We start from the raw sequence: 18610 nt of genomic DNA on the forward strand, positions 1-18610 counted from the left end.
CTTGCGTTATACAGGACAGTGTCATCAACGCTTACGCCAACCGCTACTCGATAGGCCCGCTTTTGCAAACAAACAGCAGCTTTCGTGACCATCGGATAATTCCTCACTATAGAAGGTATACACAAAGAAAATCTTCCCGAAGAAGTCCCCGTCCGCCCGCAGTCCCCGGAGGAAGTAATCAACCGAATTTCTCGGAAACGGAGAGAGAAAAGAATACAGAGAAAGGAGCAGGGAGGTTAACCAAAGGGGGGGGGGAGGGAAGGTAAGGGGGATAAGAGAGAAATAGAGTGAAAGGGGGAGATAGAGAGAAAGAGAGACGAGCACGAACAAAGCGCGTACACTATAGAGCGGTAGGGGCGGCATTCTTAAGGACTATCGTGAAACCCTGTAGACCGCAGGAACCTTTATAACGCGAGTAAGGCCTTCAATGCGGATGCTCTTTCGGAGCACTGACCAAAAGCTTTGACTTCTGATAGGGGACAACTGTCCACCTGGTCCAGTACTCTGCACATCACTTGACTCAGGGCAATATATCGCGGGCAGACAGATAATGTGTGCCAGCGTCTCATAGCTGTTGCATGTGTCACACGTGGGGCTGTTGGGCATTCAAATAAGGAAAGCACATGAGTTGGTAAAGGCAATGCCAAGCCACAGTCGGTATTGCATGGTCCGTTCACGGAAAAAGCTCCACTATGTGGAGCAATCTCAAGTTGCGGAAATCTTGACTGTGGGACGCGTGATCTTGGCCTGCCCGATTCGAAACTGAACTTCTTCACTCTCATTGCGCAATATTTCGCAAGAATATCATTTGCGGAGCACTGCTCTTCCTCTGATGGTCATTCAAATTCAATGGCACTTAATTCAATGCTGTATCCAATTGTGTATTCTATTCCCGCATATTTAAAGGCTGATTTTATATACCCATTGGACATGAAAGCATATGTTCGCAGCAGCCAATTGTTCATTAGTATAGGAAGGCGCTGAATGGCACTTCAGAATTTATGTATTCCGAAGTGCAATTATTTGTAAACCCTGATGAAGACCATTGCACTGGTCAAAACTGTTGAAATTAAACACGCGTGTGTGTGTGTGTGTGTGTGTGTGTGTGTGTGTGTGCGTGTGTGTGCGTGTGTGTGTGTGTGTGTGTGTGTGTGTGTATAAAGAAAGGAAACCGAGCTGGCAGGGTGTTGTATACGACCAGCATTGCAGAAAGCAAGACTAAACATCAAAGAATTACTAAGTCCGGAGACACGTGGTGCAACATGTAACCACGTATGGTTAAAACAGTTGAATTCATGCTTTGTCAGTGTTATTGCTTGTTGGATCCCACATGAATACACGTGCCTTTCCAATATGAAAATCTTCTGGGAATTTGCAGGGGCGCTGGTCTGTGTTCCTCATAAGAACGTACTTGCGATAGCTAGTGTAAGCGATAGTGAATTGATAACAGAGAAGCGTTTTGAAGTGAGCCAATCAGTACATTGCGCAAGTTTAAAGCAATTAAGCAAAAGAAGGACGAAGCCCCGAGTATACAAGCATTACGTTGATCTATTCTCGCCAGAGAATTATTGGGCAAGCGCGTTAACGACAAGCAGACACAACGATAGACTTTGGAGGGCGGTGTCTGAGCATGAACAATTGCAAGACGCGAGAATGGAAGCCATGCGTAATTTCTAGCCAGTTGTAATGATCTTTTAAACGATAATTATTGCATTGACTAGTTTGATCAATGTATGTCTTACCACAAGGCTGTATGAGTTGTAGTGAAGTCAGTATTGTTTCTGAAGTTTCGTGCAAGTGCTGTGCTTTGCAATAAATAGATCCTTCCTGCTTTCTTTTTTCATTCTTTCCCGAAGTGATCTATAAACGGAAGTCGTGGCCAGAGAAGTCGCTGTCGGGGACAGTCGATGTATTCAACATGCGAGATTGGCGTGAATCCCTCTGTTATAGAGGCAGTCATGTAATCAATATCGACATTTTTACGACTGTATCATTTGTGCCATTGATAACCACTCGTGAGTAAGTTATACTGTCCACAACTAAGTCACGGATAAATAGGAGCCCTTTCTCTGTGAGACACTGCATCACGGGCAACGCTCACAACAGTGCAACCTCACAACGGTGGCCTTACTCTCCTTGCATTCATCCTGCGCCACTAAACATCAAAGAATAACTAAGTCAGGAGACACGTGGTGCAACATGTAACCACGTATGGTTAAAATAGTTGAATTCATGCGATAGCTAAGTATATAATACAAAGCTGTGGTCTGCGATTTACTGGTACTTTGCGTCGTTCGTATTCATGCCTGGACAGAAATGATGCAGACACAAGGTTTTTCGTACAAAATTGTGTATCCGAGACCATGGAATTGCGACGCGAAAGCTTGTCGACGTTCCCTTGTGAGAAGCACAGGAAAACGTGAATATAGAGAATGTAGCGCGCAATCGATTGTTACTAACAATGATAACAATAACAAGCAATGAACCTCTCTTGAGGTGATTGAGAACTGCAGCAAAGCGATGGGGGGTGAATATCTTGCACGCAATTTTTTTTCCCTAGTTTATCGAGAATAAACGAACAGATATATAGCTATTCACTTCGGATGTGTTCTGTATAAAAGATATCGCCTTGGGGCCCCGATGCCTGTAACGGACGGACTCAGTTTCCAATTTTAAAGAATGTTGTAATTTGCACTTCCTGGTGTGAATTCTAATCGAGCGCATTATGAGCCTTACTACGGGTCACATTCAGTCTACAAGATAGAAGGGTAACGAAGAAATTCACGGCAACAAAATTTACCGTCAATAAACATTCACCGCTCTCGCACCTAACCACTTATTTCGGTCACTGGTGGCACGCTCCGTTTTCTTTATTTATAGCTAGTGAGGAGGGCGATGAAACGGACACGCTGAGAAACAAAGCCGAAACTAAAACAGAAAGTTAATTAAGGCCGCTATAGTCGCCACTAATTGGGCGAATCCGCACCGTAGATAGCTATATCCTTCATGCGCTGCTTGCGACGCTGTATTTTTTTCCCTTCCACTCTTTTCTTGGTAGTGAGCACGGATCGAGCTGAAATTCATCCACGACGCTGAGCCTACTCAAGGAGGGCATTACTGAAAAAAAAAACAAAAAAATCATAAGTGCATTTTCAACTTCTGAACGAAGGTCGGCTAACGCCCTAACGCCGTTCCAAAGGAGCTAAAAGTTAATACCAATAGCATTTCGACTCATTATACTTCGTTTTTGTGTGCGTTCTTAGAAGTGCAGTGGCATGGGGCGCCATTTTGCAGCCTTGGTTGGTAGTCCCGGCGATGCGTACGCTTTTCGTGCTTTTCTTGGTATTGAGCTCAAAGCCCCATACTCATATTCTCAATACTCAATACTCAAAGCCGAAAGCTGAAAGCTCAAAGCAGTATAAGTTGAGTGCTTTCGGAAAGTTACCTCACGTTAGTTATACCGACATAGGTAAAATTTGATAGATTTTGATGTGCTCTTTACAGTGCGTTGGGTTGTGGCTGTGCCTTAGTATAATTTGAACACTACACGACTACCGACCTAACGTAACGCATTACAGCTAAGTCGGCAATCTCATTGGCTAAATGCGGGAATCACGGCTTTCTTCATTACCTTCCCCCCTTACCCCATTGAGACTTTCTATCTGCTCCTAAAAAAAAGAAAGCATTTCTAGCCAAGTTCAAAATAAAAACAAGGATCGATTTGCCTTCGCGCGGTTATTTGGTCACACAAAACGCACTTTTAACGTCGCTTCCCTTGGAGCAGCAGCACCATTTCTCACACACGCGTAGTTTCTTTATTCTACATCAAGAAATCTGCACGTCTGCGGATAACACTGAAAAGGACAGCATAAAAGGCAAAGAAGAAGCCATAGATAATATAACCTCGCCTCTTGCAAGTACGGAATCGAAGCCCACCACAGCCGCGCACGTAACAGCAAGGGTATAATTAGTTCGCCTTCGTCGCGACTATAAGAAGGAAACCCTCGGATTGCGAGAATACGTCGCGAAACCGTTGATCGCTCGCTTAAAGCGCCGTCTTTCCTTCTCGGCTGCAGGCTTCATTTCCGAGCAGATCGCCCCCGTTTAAGACACGTGCTGGCAACGTTTAATTGGCCCCGCTTCTAGCGGCGAGGGGCACGGGTCAATATCGGCGTCAGAGGCCGTGGCATAGTCCGGCTCGATCCCTGGAGAGACGCGTGGAAGGGGGCTCTCGCCCGAAAGTGTAAGACGCGGCGCATTCGAAGCCCTCTTGGAAGCCTTCGTTATAAATGGTAATGAATTGCGCATAGTAATCAGGTGGTCACTTCAGTGTTAGCTTTCTGTTTCCGACTGCAGAGTGCTTCTAAAGAAAACGAGCGCCGGAGACCAGCACTTAAAGCACGCTGTTTCGTGACGCTGCATCTGGTTCGCTTCTGGCGCACCCTATTCCAAAAACGGTTTCGATGTCGCTATCACTATATTTATACGACAGACGCGAAGCGTTATTCATGTTTAGAAGCGCCCTCTTGTGCTGCGTGGTGAGAACCGTCTTTCTGGTAGCTGCCGTTCGGATAAGCCGAGGTGTCGCACAAAGCGAGGTATGAACGACCCAGTGGATTGTGTTAAGGTGAGTTTAGCAGCATCCAGCTAACCTTACTTTATTACGGTAAATCACGCACACTGTATTATTGTTTCTTTCGTTTGCATTTCGTTCAGCTGCACGAATAAGAACGCCCAAATCACTTTACCATGGCGCGCAGTATACACCTTCTAGCTCGTTTACAACGCACTTATCTTTTCAACAATCTGCCACCTATTGAACGCCACAGAAACGACTTCGCTGGAAGGCCGTTTCCAGAAAGCCTATGAACGCGGGGAATACGTCTAGCTAAGAGAGAGAGAGAAAGCAAGGGTAGGGAAGGCAGGGAGGTCAACCAGAACAGCATCCGGTTTGCTACCCTACACTGGGGGTGGGGGAAAGGGGTATAGAAAGAGGAAGAAAGGGAGAGAGTCAGCACTGAGTACATGTGGGAGGGACACCTTATACAATGACACTACAAGCGGTCTCTTAAGCCACTGCACTTTAAGTACCGCACTAGTGCACGAATCGCTTTTCGAGCCAGTGACGGTTGTGGCCACGGTCCGAGTATCTTTGACTCGGTGAATGGTCTCGAGTCTAGTCTGTGTAAAGTTGCCCGCAGAGAGAGGCGTTGGACATCGTAGCGAGGGCAGGTACATAATACGTGCTCGATGGACTCCTCGCACCCACAGGAGTCGCACATCGGGCTCTCGGCCATTCCCATACGGTAGGAGTATGCGTTCGTGAACGCCACTCCCAACCACAAGCGACACAACAAGGTTGCTTCGCCGCGGGAAAGGCTAGGTGGCAGTTTTAAATTGTACAATTATAATAGGGGTGAATAAATCACGCAATAAATTTTAACCTTTCCTCTGCTATAGCGTTTAATGCTGTTATCGAACTGTAGCACTTTCATTCGCACAAGTTTATCACAGCGCTGGGAGAAGCAAGGAAAAAAAATAATAGACGATGATCAAGGGTTCCCTTCTGCTTGATATACACCTATTTTTGCAAGAAAATGAGTCAGACCTTTCGTCCAATAAAGCTAGTTTCCTATCACCGCTCTTTCTTTGTTTTTTCAGTATCAGTATTCTTTGCGCCCACTTGTGTTTCTCCGTGTGTAGTGGTATAGCTGCACGCTTTACACGCTGTTATGAAAGGCCGACAGTTTCCTTTTTAACCTTATCTTGGGACTCAGCGGTCTGTTAGAACCTGGCGGAAGAAGGTTCATTTAAGAATTCAGTAACTTCATTTGTAAGCAGTAAGCATCATTTTGAATATATAACAGCAGAAATTCTTTATTACATAAGCATCGGCCACCCTAATTTAAATGAGCTCGGAATTGGATTTGTAAATTCACTTCATGCGGATGTCGAGTCACGCGTAAAGTAAACTGGAATCTAGTCGACGAAATACAAGACGACTTCATGAATAGAGCAAGAGGGAATTATGTACCAGAATTTATTCACCAAGCTAACGCGCAGTCCAATCTGCGTACGAATATTTTGCAAAGAAGGAGCATCAAGTAGACGCACTTACTTGTGAATAGCATAGGCTCATTCAAAAACTTCTCTAATACAGTTGCGGAATTCTTTGCTATACGGAACCACACTGTCGTTCGAAAACCTCGGTGTGCTTAGTCATTAATTAGTGTTTAGAGTTTCTCCAACCTCATTATTCTGCCATAACGCTAAACGAGTGGTCTGTATATATTCGCCCGAAGTGTCCACGATTCGCAAAACCCAGACCTTTGAAGCAGGTATCAGGATTTGCATGGTCGCCGCACCGCACCTCCATGCAGGTGTGCACCCGTTAATACATTACAAAGACCACGTGCTCTAGAATCGCTGAATCGACACAGACCCTTTGCACTTACTGTAAAAAAACATTCAGTTGTATTCCAGCACGTCACGATGTCGGGAGCGAGCGAGCGGATTGATTTTCCAGAACCCCGCGGCTCCGGTGCGAACTATAATAGAATTGTTGGTCAATTCCAGCGGAAGCTTCGACTAACTGAATTACAGTTCGCAGAGCCACTCATATTGTCCGACGTTTTCCGTAGCGTACTAATGGCTGTGTAAGGTGAGTAGGCAAACCAATCTGGACGAAATCCTAACAAGGCACCTGCCTAGTCTCGTCATTGACTGCATTCCCTATAGGGAACGAAACCGATGTTGACAGTACACAAATGCACTGTCAACAAGGGAAAGGGCTCGTAATGGTTCCTAAATAATGCATCGCTATTAAATTCCTGGCGAAGCTGCACAGAGCGAATGGGAGTCTACCAGCTGCGCGTAGAGAGATCGCGTGAATGCGCCTTTGAGGAAGCGAAAATGCGAAGACCATGTGTGAAACGTCCGAAGGATATTTCTGCATCCGCAGTGTATGTCCACAGTCTGGAAAAGAAAGGCTGTCCAGTAAAATGAACCTATGGCCGTCGCTTTCTGATGCGGCCAATTTAAGGAATACATCAGATAGCTTATACAATGTAAGTTTTAGATGTCTCTGTGGCACTTATTTTGTTATCATTTATTGACCCTATCAGCTCATATTCAGCCTGCAGGCTTTGGATTTCTGCAGTGAAATGAAAGCTTCGTAAGAAATGAAGAAGCAGATGAGCCTAAGAAGTAATGTCCGCTGTGTTTCGTAGACTCCGTATACCCACAAAAAAAGAAAAGAAAGCGGAGGCACTCAAAAAAAAAAAAACAAGAAACTTCGTTCAACTACCTTTGAATCCAAAATCCCAATACGATCACAAGCACCCAAGAGTATGTTAGCCAAATGTACATTAAATGAGACGTGTGCTGAAAGGAACTGTTTGATCAGCTTCAGAGCGCACTGCCTAAGAAGCAAATATTTGGAGGTACTGTCGAGAGCCCCGCAGCTTTTTGGGAAAGGCAGCTGCAACGCTTCATGCGAAAGTTCTCGAAAAGCACATTCGGTGTAAAAAAGGTAACTGGCAGAAACATCCAGCGCACAATGATTAGCAAGAGTAAACTACAGTCGTTTTAGAAGATAGCGTGAAGCAGCTATGCCATAGCATGATTTGTTGTAAATGTCGATATACCCGTGCCGGCGATTTAACAATAAATGAGGTGCAGAAAAGAAAGAAAAAAAAACCCGGGCAATAGAAGCACCAAGGTCTCGTTGCGCGGGACTGAAGGTGAGATTAAGAAGCGTTCGTACGCGATTTACAGAATGCGGCTAATTTAGTTAGCGTGGGAGGAGTCCCAGAAGTGAATCAAGCAAAACGCCGAATCTCCATTGGAAGCGCGGGCACTTAGAATTAATTCTTTCTTTACTCGTTATCTAATAATAGTGGCAATCTCCATTATCTGTCAACACTACATCCGAGTTCACTCTGACAGTAAGGATTGCAAGGCTTTCAAGCAAACCAATACTTGCCGTTGATTACTCGCCGCCATACCCGTCAAGCAAAACACGCCACATTTGACCAACACAACACGCTGACCTGCAGAGTTAGATGTATCACAAATTTCACCGCGGGTGCGGTGCTATTTTTGGTAAAGCGCCGCATTTCTCACTGCACCATGAGCTGTGTTCTAAACGCTATTATGGCCTAAACTTAGAAAAAAAACGAAGTCTAGGCTCTTCTCAACGAAGTGCTGCACAGTTGAAGTTCTAATGCGAGGTCGTTCCCTGTAATGAAGCTCATATAACCAGGTAGTCAATATTGCTGGCAGGCTCTGATAGCTTGGTGTTTCCAAAATAGCACGCCATGCGTCACTGAAGCGTGATGACGTAGGCACATCTAGCGCAAAACTTGAACCTTGTATGCCTGCACAATCCCCAAGCCGGCATTTTTTTATGTTTCTATTATTTTTTTTAATGCTGGCCTCTTATGAGGGCTGCACAGGGCCTTATGTCTGTCCCTGACCGTTATGCATGCCGCGAAAAATGTTAATGTGCAACAACGCTAATATGACTGAACAAGTTTCGCCAGGCAAATGCTCGCGCAGAACGTAAGAACTGTGCATTTGCTAATAATGCGGCACAGCGAACACGGCATGCAAGGTCCAGAGACGCTGTCAAACACAGAATTGGGTTCTCTGTGGCTCTACATCGTGCGGAACACTCATTCGACAACAAAAATTAAACCAGCTTAGCGGCCCCAGGTGATTGCATTGGCAGAAGTGCAGTTTATTTACCAGGAATGGCAACTGCACAAACTGCCGAAGCAAACAAATATGTAAAAATTAATTACACTTGGTCAATCAGTCAGTCAGCCACTTTATTACCTGGGGACTGTAAAGAAAACCGCTAAAAAGATAAATTGGGTCAAGGTTCGGTAGTAAGATGCGGGCCATACACAAGAAGGCTCACGTGACAAGCTGTCAATGAAACAATACGTTTTGTGCAGTGAACGACTGCGCAGAAAAATTTACGGCATAATGTCGAAGATACCTTTAATAAAGTAGTTATCTTCCTCTCTCGGTGTCAAACTTGCGCGTGGAAGTACTTTCGCTCATTGTGGAACTTCGCATACGCAAGGTTCCCTTTGCGTCACGTGGTAACCGCAAGGCCCGTTTCCCTCTCTTTGGGCGCACGGAGCGGAGAGAACGCGCTCAGCCGGACGAGCGAGCGTGGCCTGTTAGGCATGAAATGCCAGATGCCGCGGTGTTCGCTGGCGCCCCCACTCGGCCAGCGGGTGTTTCATTATAAAACGCCAATGTTTCTGCGCCGTCTGCATGGCGGGCGCTGGTCTCATGCTAGCACGTCGCCGCATCTCTCATCTCTTCGCAGAAACCCAACGAGCCGACCGAGCGAGCTCATGATGGCAGGCAGCAAGCTAACGTTCCTGGTGTTCTTATTCGCGGTGGTTGTGCTGCCGGCGATCGTCCACTGCAGGTCCATCTTCAAGTGAGTTCAACTTTACCCCGTTACAACGCGCTCAAACACTTATTGCAGCTTTATTCGGTGGCAGTGGCTTCTATGACCCTCTACTGCTTCTCTTTACACGAACGTAACCTAAGCTTCCGTAATAGCAAAAAGCTTTTGAAGCATTTTTATGTGCCTGTAGAGATCCTAAATTCAATAATAAACAAATATGCACAAGTGAAGCAGCTTGAGTTAAGCAACACGATGTTGTTGTATACCAAGTATCGAAGTTATTTTGAGGCATGCGATGCAACAAACCTCATCTATAGTAAAGCCGATGAGCAATTGTAAATTTTCAAAATGCAGTTCTGAAACAAAAAACGGAAAAAAAGATGTTCGAACGCTAGAGTTTCCTTCACTACTAAATTTTAACTTACAGTCGACGCTCATTATGCGAACATATATTGCCCTGAATTTCTTGTTAACTCTATTTTCATCATCATATTATAGCGAAATTATGCCAACTGCAATGTACAAACTTGTCCTGAAGGGACGGATCCAGTAGAGAAGCTAGATGGTCGAGCGCAACATTAGAAAGCAGCTGCATTGACGCCGTGTTTTACCAATTCGCCAGTGTTATGTTCAACATCCTGCGCATAAAAATCTAGTAGTTGACAATGCAAGTATGAAGATACACACTGCTGACATATAGGTGAAGCCTTGCGGATGACAGATAGCCAGATAACTGCAGCTTTCAAACAACCTGTAAATGTAAATGTAAATGTAAATAAAGGAACGTGCATATGAGCGTTCCTTAAATGCAGAGGCCGCTTTTGATACATATGTCCTCTCAGGCCGAAGAACAATGACACTTTAATCGCCTCGCTACTGACCTCATTTTTTTTCGGCAAGAATGCTAGCATCCGTGCGAAGAAAACATTACATTGTGTTTGCGATGCTTAATCTTAGGACCAATTATCAGCTCCATGTCAATCTCCAGGTTTCACAAGGCAAAAAAGAAAACATAACTACTCCTGATTACAATTCTTCAGGTTGGTTATTTTACCCAAAATATCTAGTGACGTACTCCTTTGCCCCGTATACACCAAAATATACAGTTATAAGTTGGCTGAGTCGCAGACGACCGCAAAATGCCGTGGTACTGAAAATAAGCGTCAATCGTTAATATCTGCATTGTTCTTTACAATCTCAAAAATGGACATGGTTTCCAGCTCATGTCGTAAGCCAGATATGCTGACTGCCGCCTTCTCGTAACTGAGAGGAACGACACCATTAGGGAAGAGCGGAGGAACACAGATACATCGTATGGGACAGAACAAATGCAACCACAAGTAAAGGTAACCGAAACCAGTTAACAAGATCAATATATGGAAGCAAGGCATTGCACATCAGGCGACGCTTTTGCGCTGCCGCGCCATCACCAGCCGCTTTACGACCTTGCTTTGTTTAACGATCTGCCTGCACTGTTCTGAAAGGTAGGGTGTAGTATACTGTGTTGGACGTATTCGATATTATATTGCGCAGTCAGCGGCACCTGTCATTTAAGGGAGCATTTCTACTCTATTACTGTTACGAGTAGTCTTGCTTATGAAAGCAAGGCAGTCTTCTGTGGGACCACGTCGATCGTCGCAGTCGTTATCTTGCAAAAATTCCCATGTTACCCGTTGCTTGACTGCCGGCCTCACGAAACCTGCGCTGTCGCCGTTCAGGTCAACCAAATCAGATGGCCTTTACGCTGAAGCAGGGTACATGGCCGCGTTGTTTCAGGTGAACACTGTGCGGAGACACTGTTATTGTGGCGCTTCATAATTAGCATTTGCCGAAATTTTGCCACCAGGAGCAACAAGAGCCCAGCTTTTTTATATGCACGTCTTGTCAAGAATACACACTGATATGAGTGAATGTCGGTGTAGACTGCTAGGGACATGACTGGCCCTATGCAGAATTCAGGAATTCATGTTCAAGAACGACATCAAAAACAAGGACAGCATGGACCGTTGCTTGGAGAATAGCGCATTTGATTTCTTATACACGAGAAGCGTGCAGCAACGAATTAAGCATTATACTCACTTCTGGCAAGGTGGTGAAAAAACAAAAGCAGAATCTCTTGTGTCTGCCTAAAGAAAGGGTTAACGTATCGAATCAAGATCGCTATGTCAATGTGCCCAATCTAAGGCCTCCCTCTCAGCTAGACCGTTGTCGATGTGCAAGCAAGTAGAAGCTTCTTCAACATCTCACCTTTTGTATGGAAATCGCTTCGTTAGTCCAGCTGATAGCCAGCGGTTGATTTCAATTTCTGAAGTATTCAGTCACGAGGCTTTCAAACAAGACTCTGAGTATTCGCTGTAGTTTGGGTGCATGTTACCTGAAATTGAATTGAATTTAAACTTTGAACCATGTTTAAATGTTATGTATAAGGTATGTGCTTCATGCAGCTTTTGCATATACTACTTACACTAAATTATCAAGGAGGACATTTTTCTATGGGGAGAATATTCTTATTGAGAAATTGATGAACACGCAAGAAAAATAGGTCTCAACACGTACAGTTATAGCTAATCTAAATTATTATTCTTAATAATCGGCCTTCCGTACAGAGTGATTCTTCCATACACAGTGATTGAAAGAAGAGCTCTTATGAATTAATTTGTCACACCTCTTTAGTACGGCTCAAGTAAAATGCGTAAGAGACTCATTTATCCACGGTATCAGTACACTAACAAAGTTTAAAGCGCACTGCAAGCTGCCTTAAACTTGTTGATTCAAACATGCAGCCTCATTGCTATTTATTAGTGTTCGTGAACAGCATTTTTCTAAGGTACGGAAGTAAAAATAAATAACATGAAAGCGAAAGAAAGAGCTCATTGAAATGCTCCTCAAACAGGGATTCAAATGTGGAACCTTACACTGCGGATGACCGCACTAAGGAATTTCCTAGACGGTATCTGCGCGTATTCAGAGCAGGAGTTGAGACAGGCGGTATATTATGTATGAGAATTAAATTTATAGGCAAGGTTAGCTATTAGCTGGTTTATTAACTAACTTAAGTGCTAACTAAAGACTACAATATATGCTCGATATCTCACTGAAACTGTACTTTCCTTTTCCGACATAGCCCGAGCCTGCCCTTTTGTAGGGCCATTTTGTGTTGTGAGAATTTTTGGCGCAGTAGCACTTGTTTCCCGTTGAAGTAAATTATAGAAAAATATCATCAGTAAAGCTTTGATAATTACCTGAATGAATGTTGATGATTGTCAATATATTATCTTCGCGCCTCGCAGTAATCCACCTGAAAGGGCAGAGCTGCATAAAAACCGGAGAAAATTTTTTGTCATTATGAAACAGAGAGCTCGTAAAGTAACAGTGCCTTTTGACACTTAATGACGTCGCCGGATCGGTACACAGTCGTAGTGTCACAATATTCATAGTTATATAAGAAGAAAGCAAAAAAAAATAGGTTAATGACTAATACAAGCGGCACCTTAAGGCCACTCAAGGCCATCGACTGAAACCTTAATTTGAAATCTCCAATTGGCTACAAGAGAGTATGACTGAAATGAAAATTATAGGAGTGCTCGAATAGCAAAATTTTTGGCTTGATTCAGGTACCGGTATACGCGAGAAAAATCACCTTGAAAGCAGTGGGGAATATTTTTGTATTTGTAAACAATGGAAAATATTACGTTTTAGGTGGAGCCCATTCGTTGAAAAACTAATGGTCATTTACAATTGTTTGGCTCATGTGTGCAATAAGGTTCCCAGTTGCATGTACAGACAACTGCGGAGGTTGTAAAAGAGTTAAAACTGCTTTCAGTTATTGGGGACACCACAACAGTGCCCTTAATTACAGGTGGGCGAATACAAACATCTTCTAATGCTAGCTGTATACGAAGAGTAAATATCAGATATTGAATGAAATATCGAATAGCCAAACACGGACACATATATTTAGAGCAGGAATATTTATTCGCTATGTTTAAGTAGCACACCTGTACTGACTAATTCGAGAAAGCGAGCCTTACAATCAGCTAGAAAGGATTAGTTTTCAACGCAAGACCGTAGTTTTCATCAAAAAGAGCTTCACGAGCAGCCTGTCATCAGCTTTAGAGCCTAGTTGCAAGCAAGCTTTCCAAAGAAACAATGGCTACTGTAAAACTAGTCTGCCAAACAATGCTAGCTAAATGGTTGCCAGAACAAGATAAGTAATTGTGAGGAAAAAAAGCTGCTGAAGCAATAATGTGACGTAGACACATGTAAACGGGCCCGTTGCAGCGACATCCCAGTTTGTGGCATACAAGATAATGCTACTTTATGAAAAGGTGGCGTAAAACACTAAATGACCCGCGACAAGCAAGCATCACAGGTGGTCATGTAGGCTTCCACCGCGAAACCGAAAATAAAGGCGGCACGAGCCACTTTCTATCTCCATTGCTTTGAAATGGTTTGGCGTTGTCCAACATGTGATGATTTGAGATACTTTGCTAACAGGGGGAGAACCGCAACCATACTTTGACATTTAGTAATTATCGAATCGTTCCTTTTCGAATACCAATAGGAATATTTCGTGTGTATTTTCCGATTCATATTCGAAGCTTCGAAAATTCGCCGACCCTTATTAACGGTGAAACAAGGTAACATCACGTCAGCCGATGCACACATAGCACATCCATAGTCACGTGTGCACATATGTGAATTTTTTCGATGTAGAGAAATGTGATATTAAGGAACCGCAGGTTCTTCCAAATATTTGAAAACATGGTCATAGTGGCCAAATGAGAAATCGAAACAACAAATTCATATAGAGGCTGACGAAAAGCGAGGCGATATTAATGAATCCAGAGAAATAATAATTTATATGAGGTTAACGGCCCCGTGTCACTTGCTTAGGTACTGGTGGTTCTGCGAAGCAACCACAACTCTTCTATACAGCGGAGATCATTTGGAACGCTCCTCACTACCCCGTTCGCATTCCGCGCAGATTCAATGTTCGATTGGAATGGATATTCCCCAATTTCGAATCAGAAATTCTCAGATCGTTTGCAAATCAAACAGCAGTGACTATTCAACTAGAAGTCGAAATTTTGTATATTTGCACAGCCACAGCACATTAAATTCTTTGCATTTGGCTAATTCCTCGAGCTGGTGCTTTCGGGTGTTTCTCGTGCCACCCATGGCATTGTTGGAATGCTTGAAAACCCATTTTTGCGAAACCCGGCGCACCTTCACATCGACGTATTGAAATGGCCCCAAATTACAACCAACTACTGCCCGTCATTGCTTTTTTTTTCTTCACTTGAACACCTGCGCTCTTTAGGCAATTCCACGTTTTTGTTTCAAGCATCTCTAACGACTTACTCACTTCTTTTCTTATTTTTCTATATTTGAACGTCTGTATTCACCGTACTTCCGTGTTTCGTCTAAGCGCTCTTATCAGCTTCAATTTTTCTGGTGGCGCAATACATGTGCCTGAAAGGCGTTTGCATCGCTAAATGTAGCAATTCTGTAGTTACGCAATACGCGTAATACCTCTTATGCAATACCCTCCAGTGAGAGGATCTTTGGGGTAATAAAATGAATTGAATCTAAAGAAGAACATCAATTCAGATGGGAACAGCGTGAAGCAGTGTGACAGCGTTCCGTATCGCGGCACTGAAGGAGACATCCATCCACATAAACGCGACAATGAGTCTGCTCACACGAATAAGCTCTCACTTTCGTTTATTTAAATTAAAAGAATCGCAGTGAAATTGCAAATTGTGTTACAGCATTTAATTGTCGGTTCGCAAGAGGTAGTAGCGGCAATGGGTGAAACGCACCTAACAACGCGTGGTGCAAGCACCATTCTACACTGTTTTTTCTTCGAAAAGTCCCTAACCTAATGTGGCCGCCACAGGCAAAGATAATTAGAACTAGATCCTGCCACCTCATGCACTGCCAGAGTGAGTAAGAGGTCTTACATGCTCGGAGAGAAAAACCAAGGACCTTGTTACATGAGCAAACTTGCATGAGATGAGAGCACACCTGTAATTAGTAAGAGCCTGTCAAGCACGTGCATGAATAATCACTTTGTCCTTCCCTTCTGTAGGTCATTATGCGAATGAAAATCGACGTTTAAAAATTCCGATGACCTTTCTCTCTCTATATCTTCTTTTTTCTTTGCAATTTACACTGCACTAGGTTGAGTCTTCTTTCTGGCTTGATGAGCGCCCTGCGATCTGGTAAAAAAAGACTTACCGTCACCTGTCCCGGGCGTTCCAGTGTTCAGCTTCTTTATAGAAACGCGGAAAGGTGCGCGCAACGACGCAAAAAAACAAATTGATCTTCTCTACATTTGCTAACCTGAGGGGGTGTTCTCAATTAGTAAACGCCTCCGGTATCACCCCCTATGGGATTACAATAGAAGCGCGACCTCCCACTGTGGTTACGCACTACATTTCGCAACCGCAAAGTAAAACTGAGAGAGAGAGAAAAAAAAAAACATTTTGCTACAGACGTTTCGCAACTCAGAAACAGAAGCTTAGGATGCCTGCACCTGAGACATTAAGCGCCTCTGCATCTTTTACGTGTCCCTGAGAGTAGGATCTTCCCCGGCGCAAACTTCTAAGCTTTCTTTTTATTGTACTCGGCGCATCATCTTGCGAATCTTTCATGTATGAACTGTGAAGGGAACATATCGGATTGAAGAACCTTCCCACGTGTGCACGTACTTACCTCAATATATATACATACAAAAGAAGAAAACCACCTTTGCTGAGGATTAACTCTGAGCTCGTAACGACAATTGTTATGCATGATCTCTGCAGGGCATTACGCGAAAAGAGGCACAATTTCTTTGTTATAGCTTTTCGCAAGTTTTCTCGATTAAGATGTCCCGTCATTGCGTGCTAAGGAAATGGTTGCTTTAACATACAGTTTGCAGAAAGTCTTCCAGCAATTTGCGCCCGTGAATGTACGCATTTATTTACAACTGTCTGCATTTTCATAGTTTGGTGCGTTAGATACACACACAAGAAATATATTAGCTAAGAAGGGATACAAGGAAGCCAAAAATCACGTACATCACGAGCAATGTGTGAACTGTCGTTAGTGCGAAGCACTTTTTGTGTATTTTTATGAAATAATTTGACATTTCGGCTAGTGCTTACTCGGCTTCCACAGAATAAATTAATAGTGCCCGCAAAACACGGACAAGAAACAGCACAAGGAACAGCACGAGTGCTCGGCTGAGACAGCACGACGATGCGAGCACGCCTCGAGAGTCCATGTAATTACTATCGCAATAAAATATACATACATTCCTTCGCAGTAAAGAGAGAGAGAAAGAGAGAGAAGTCATAAGGGAAAGGCAGGAAGGTTAACCAGGCTGAGCCCGCTAGGCTACCCTGCACTGAAAAAGCGGGAAAGAGGACATAAGGGACGTCACGCATTGCAGAGTCCCAATTTCTCCTAGAATCTGCTGCATCTTGAATAAGGCAGCAGCGCATTTGCAAAAGATTGCGCTGATATCCGTGTAGGATGGCGTCCAAGTGTTTTGCTTTCTGTGAGTGGGTGCATGCCCACTTGGAGATAATCACTAGCATGGAGCATAGCGCTGCTGTACGCTGCTTGGCATAAATGCTACAGTGATCGGTTCTCCACGTGTTCACTTCGATGAGATGAGCCCGACATTATGGCTCATGTGCTTGAAGGGAAGTGCGCGTTTGGACCTACATACTGTCAGTCTAGTATGTGGAGAGCACTTTTGTACCAGTGATTGAGGACCACGAAGTGCATACATCGTTCACTTGGTGGCGTAGGCAGACGTCTAGTGAAGTCTCCATTGTGGCGGTGTTATCTTTAATATATTCTATGTCATCTTTATATAGTTATTCCATATTCAGTAATATAATTTATTCCTTTTGATTGTGCTGCAAACATAAAAGGAGAAAACAGCAGACATAATTTTCACACCAATCTCTCCGCAGCAACGCATGAATAACAAAACAGGCCAGAACAGCCCTACTCGCTAGATGTGTTCAAAGCATTCTGCATGCATGAGCAGCCAGATATGGTGAGGGTGTCTCTCGCGTCGACAGGATTCCGATAACGCGTACCTTGCTAAATCTGACAAAATGTATAGTTTCGGCCTTGCGAAGTGATGACGTCAAGAGCCTCAACTCTAGCACCCTGCCGATACCAAATAACTCGGGTGGTATAGACAAAGCCCATGGGCTTACTAGATATACGTAGCTACAAAGGTTCATGCCAGTGTTATTGCGTTCTCACTGAGCGATTACCGCTCTGGGCATTGTTCCCTTTGTTCGTTTGCGCAATCCAGAGGCTTCAAATCCAGTGTGATTGGTTGTTCATAAATTAGCATTACAACAGCTAAACATACTACAAAAATTCAGCAGTTTTAGGTACCAAATGTACAATATGTTCATGAGGCACGCCGTCGTGGGGGCACTACGGATTACTTTTGACCAGCTGAGGCTGTTTAACATGCCCCTGTATCTATGTACCTGGAAATTTATAAATTTAGCCCCCCCCCCCTCCCCGAATATGTCGCCGCCGCGTTCGGCATGGAACACGTGGCAGCAGCGTCGCCTTAGTTACTGGGCTACCGCACAGCAAGTAGTTGAACACGTAGCATAGCAGCCATGCTATTACCGGCGCATCACGCACGCTATGAACAGTGAAGCGCAAGCACGGTAGTGCAGGCGAGCTGGCGAAATGGTTGGGCCCCGTTTTATGCGACAGCAGTGCATGATCGAGCTCCTCCCCGTTGGGCGAAATAACCAGTTCGTGAGCAAGCGGTGCAAACCCACCGGCGGCACCGTCAGGAGCCGTGGGTAAGGGCCCAGCTGTTGCGCCTTCGGGCAGGGCACCAAAAGCAGGCGGCCGGGGGTCGTAAACGATTCGCATCGGCCCACGCCCGTCGATGCCACTACAAGGCTAAGTACGTGGTCATTAAGCCAGGCTGCTCTATTTCGCTACATCGTGCAGCGCGCTCATCAGCTGAGCAGATGACTGCGCCGCCGCTCAGGGACCAACAGAGGTCTCGCCTGCCGCCGCCACCTTTCAGCAATAGTGGCGCCGGCACTGCCACTGTGACGCAAGTTACGACCTAATGAAAGAAAGAGGCGATGCATTTTTGAGATACGGTGCGACACGACCTCTCATTGGTACGAG

At 44.5% G+C, this 18610-nt stretch overlaps 1 protein-coding gene across 1 annotated transcript in view; it reads left to right on the forward strand.

Annotated features, from left to right (window-relative positions):
* LOC135915618 (uncharacterized) overlaps window positions 1-18610 on the forward strand; it is a 166235-nt gene that overhangs the window by 136757 nt on the left and 10868 nt on the right. The window contains exon 2 of the mRNA XM_065448724.2: window positions 9344-9460. Within this exon, the coding sequence (XP_065304796.2) occupies window positions 9372-9460 (89 nt within the window). The 5' untranslated portion in view covers window positions 9344-9371. The remainder of the gene's footprint in view (window positions 1-9343; window positions 9461-18610) is intronic.

The sequence above is a fragment of the Dermacentor albipictus genome, chromosome 3 (assembly GCF_038994185.2).
Source record: "Dermacentor albipictus isolate Rhodes 1998 colony chromosome 3, USDA_Dalb.pri_finalv2, whole genome shotgun sequence".
Taxonomy (NCBI): Eukaryota; Metazoa; Arthropoda; class Arachnida; order Ixodida; family Ixodidae; genus Dermacentor; species Dermacentor albipictus.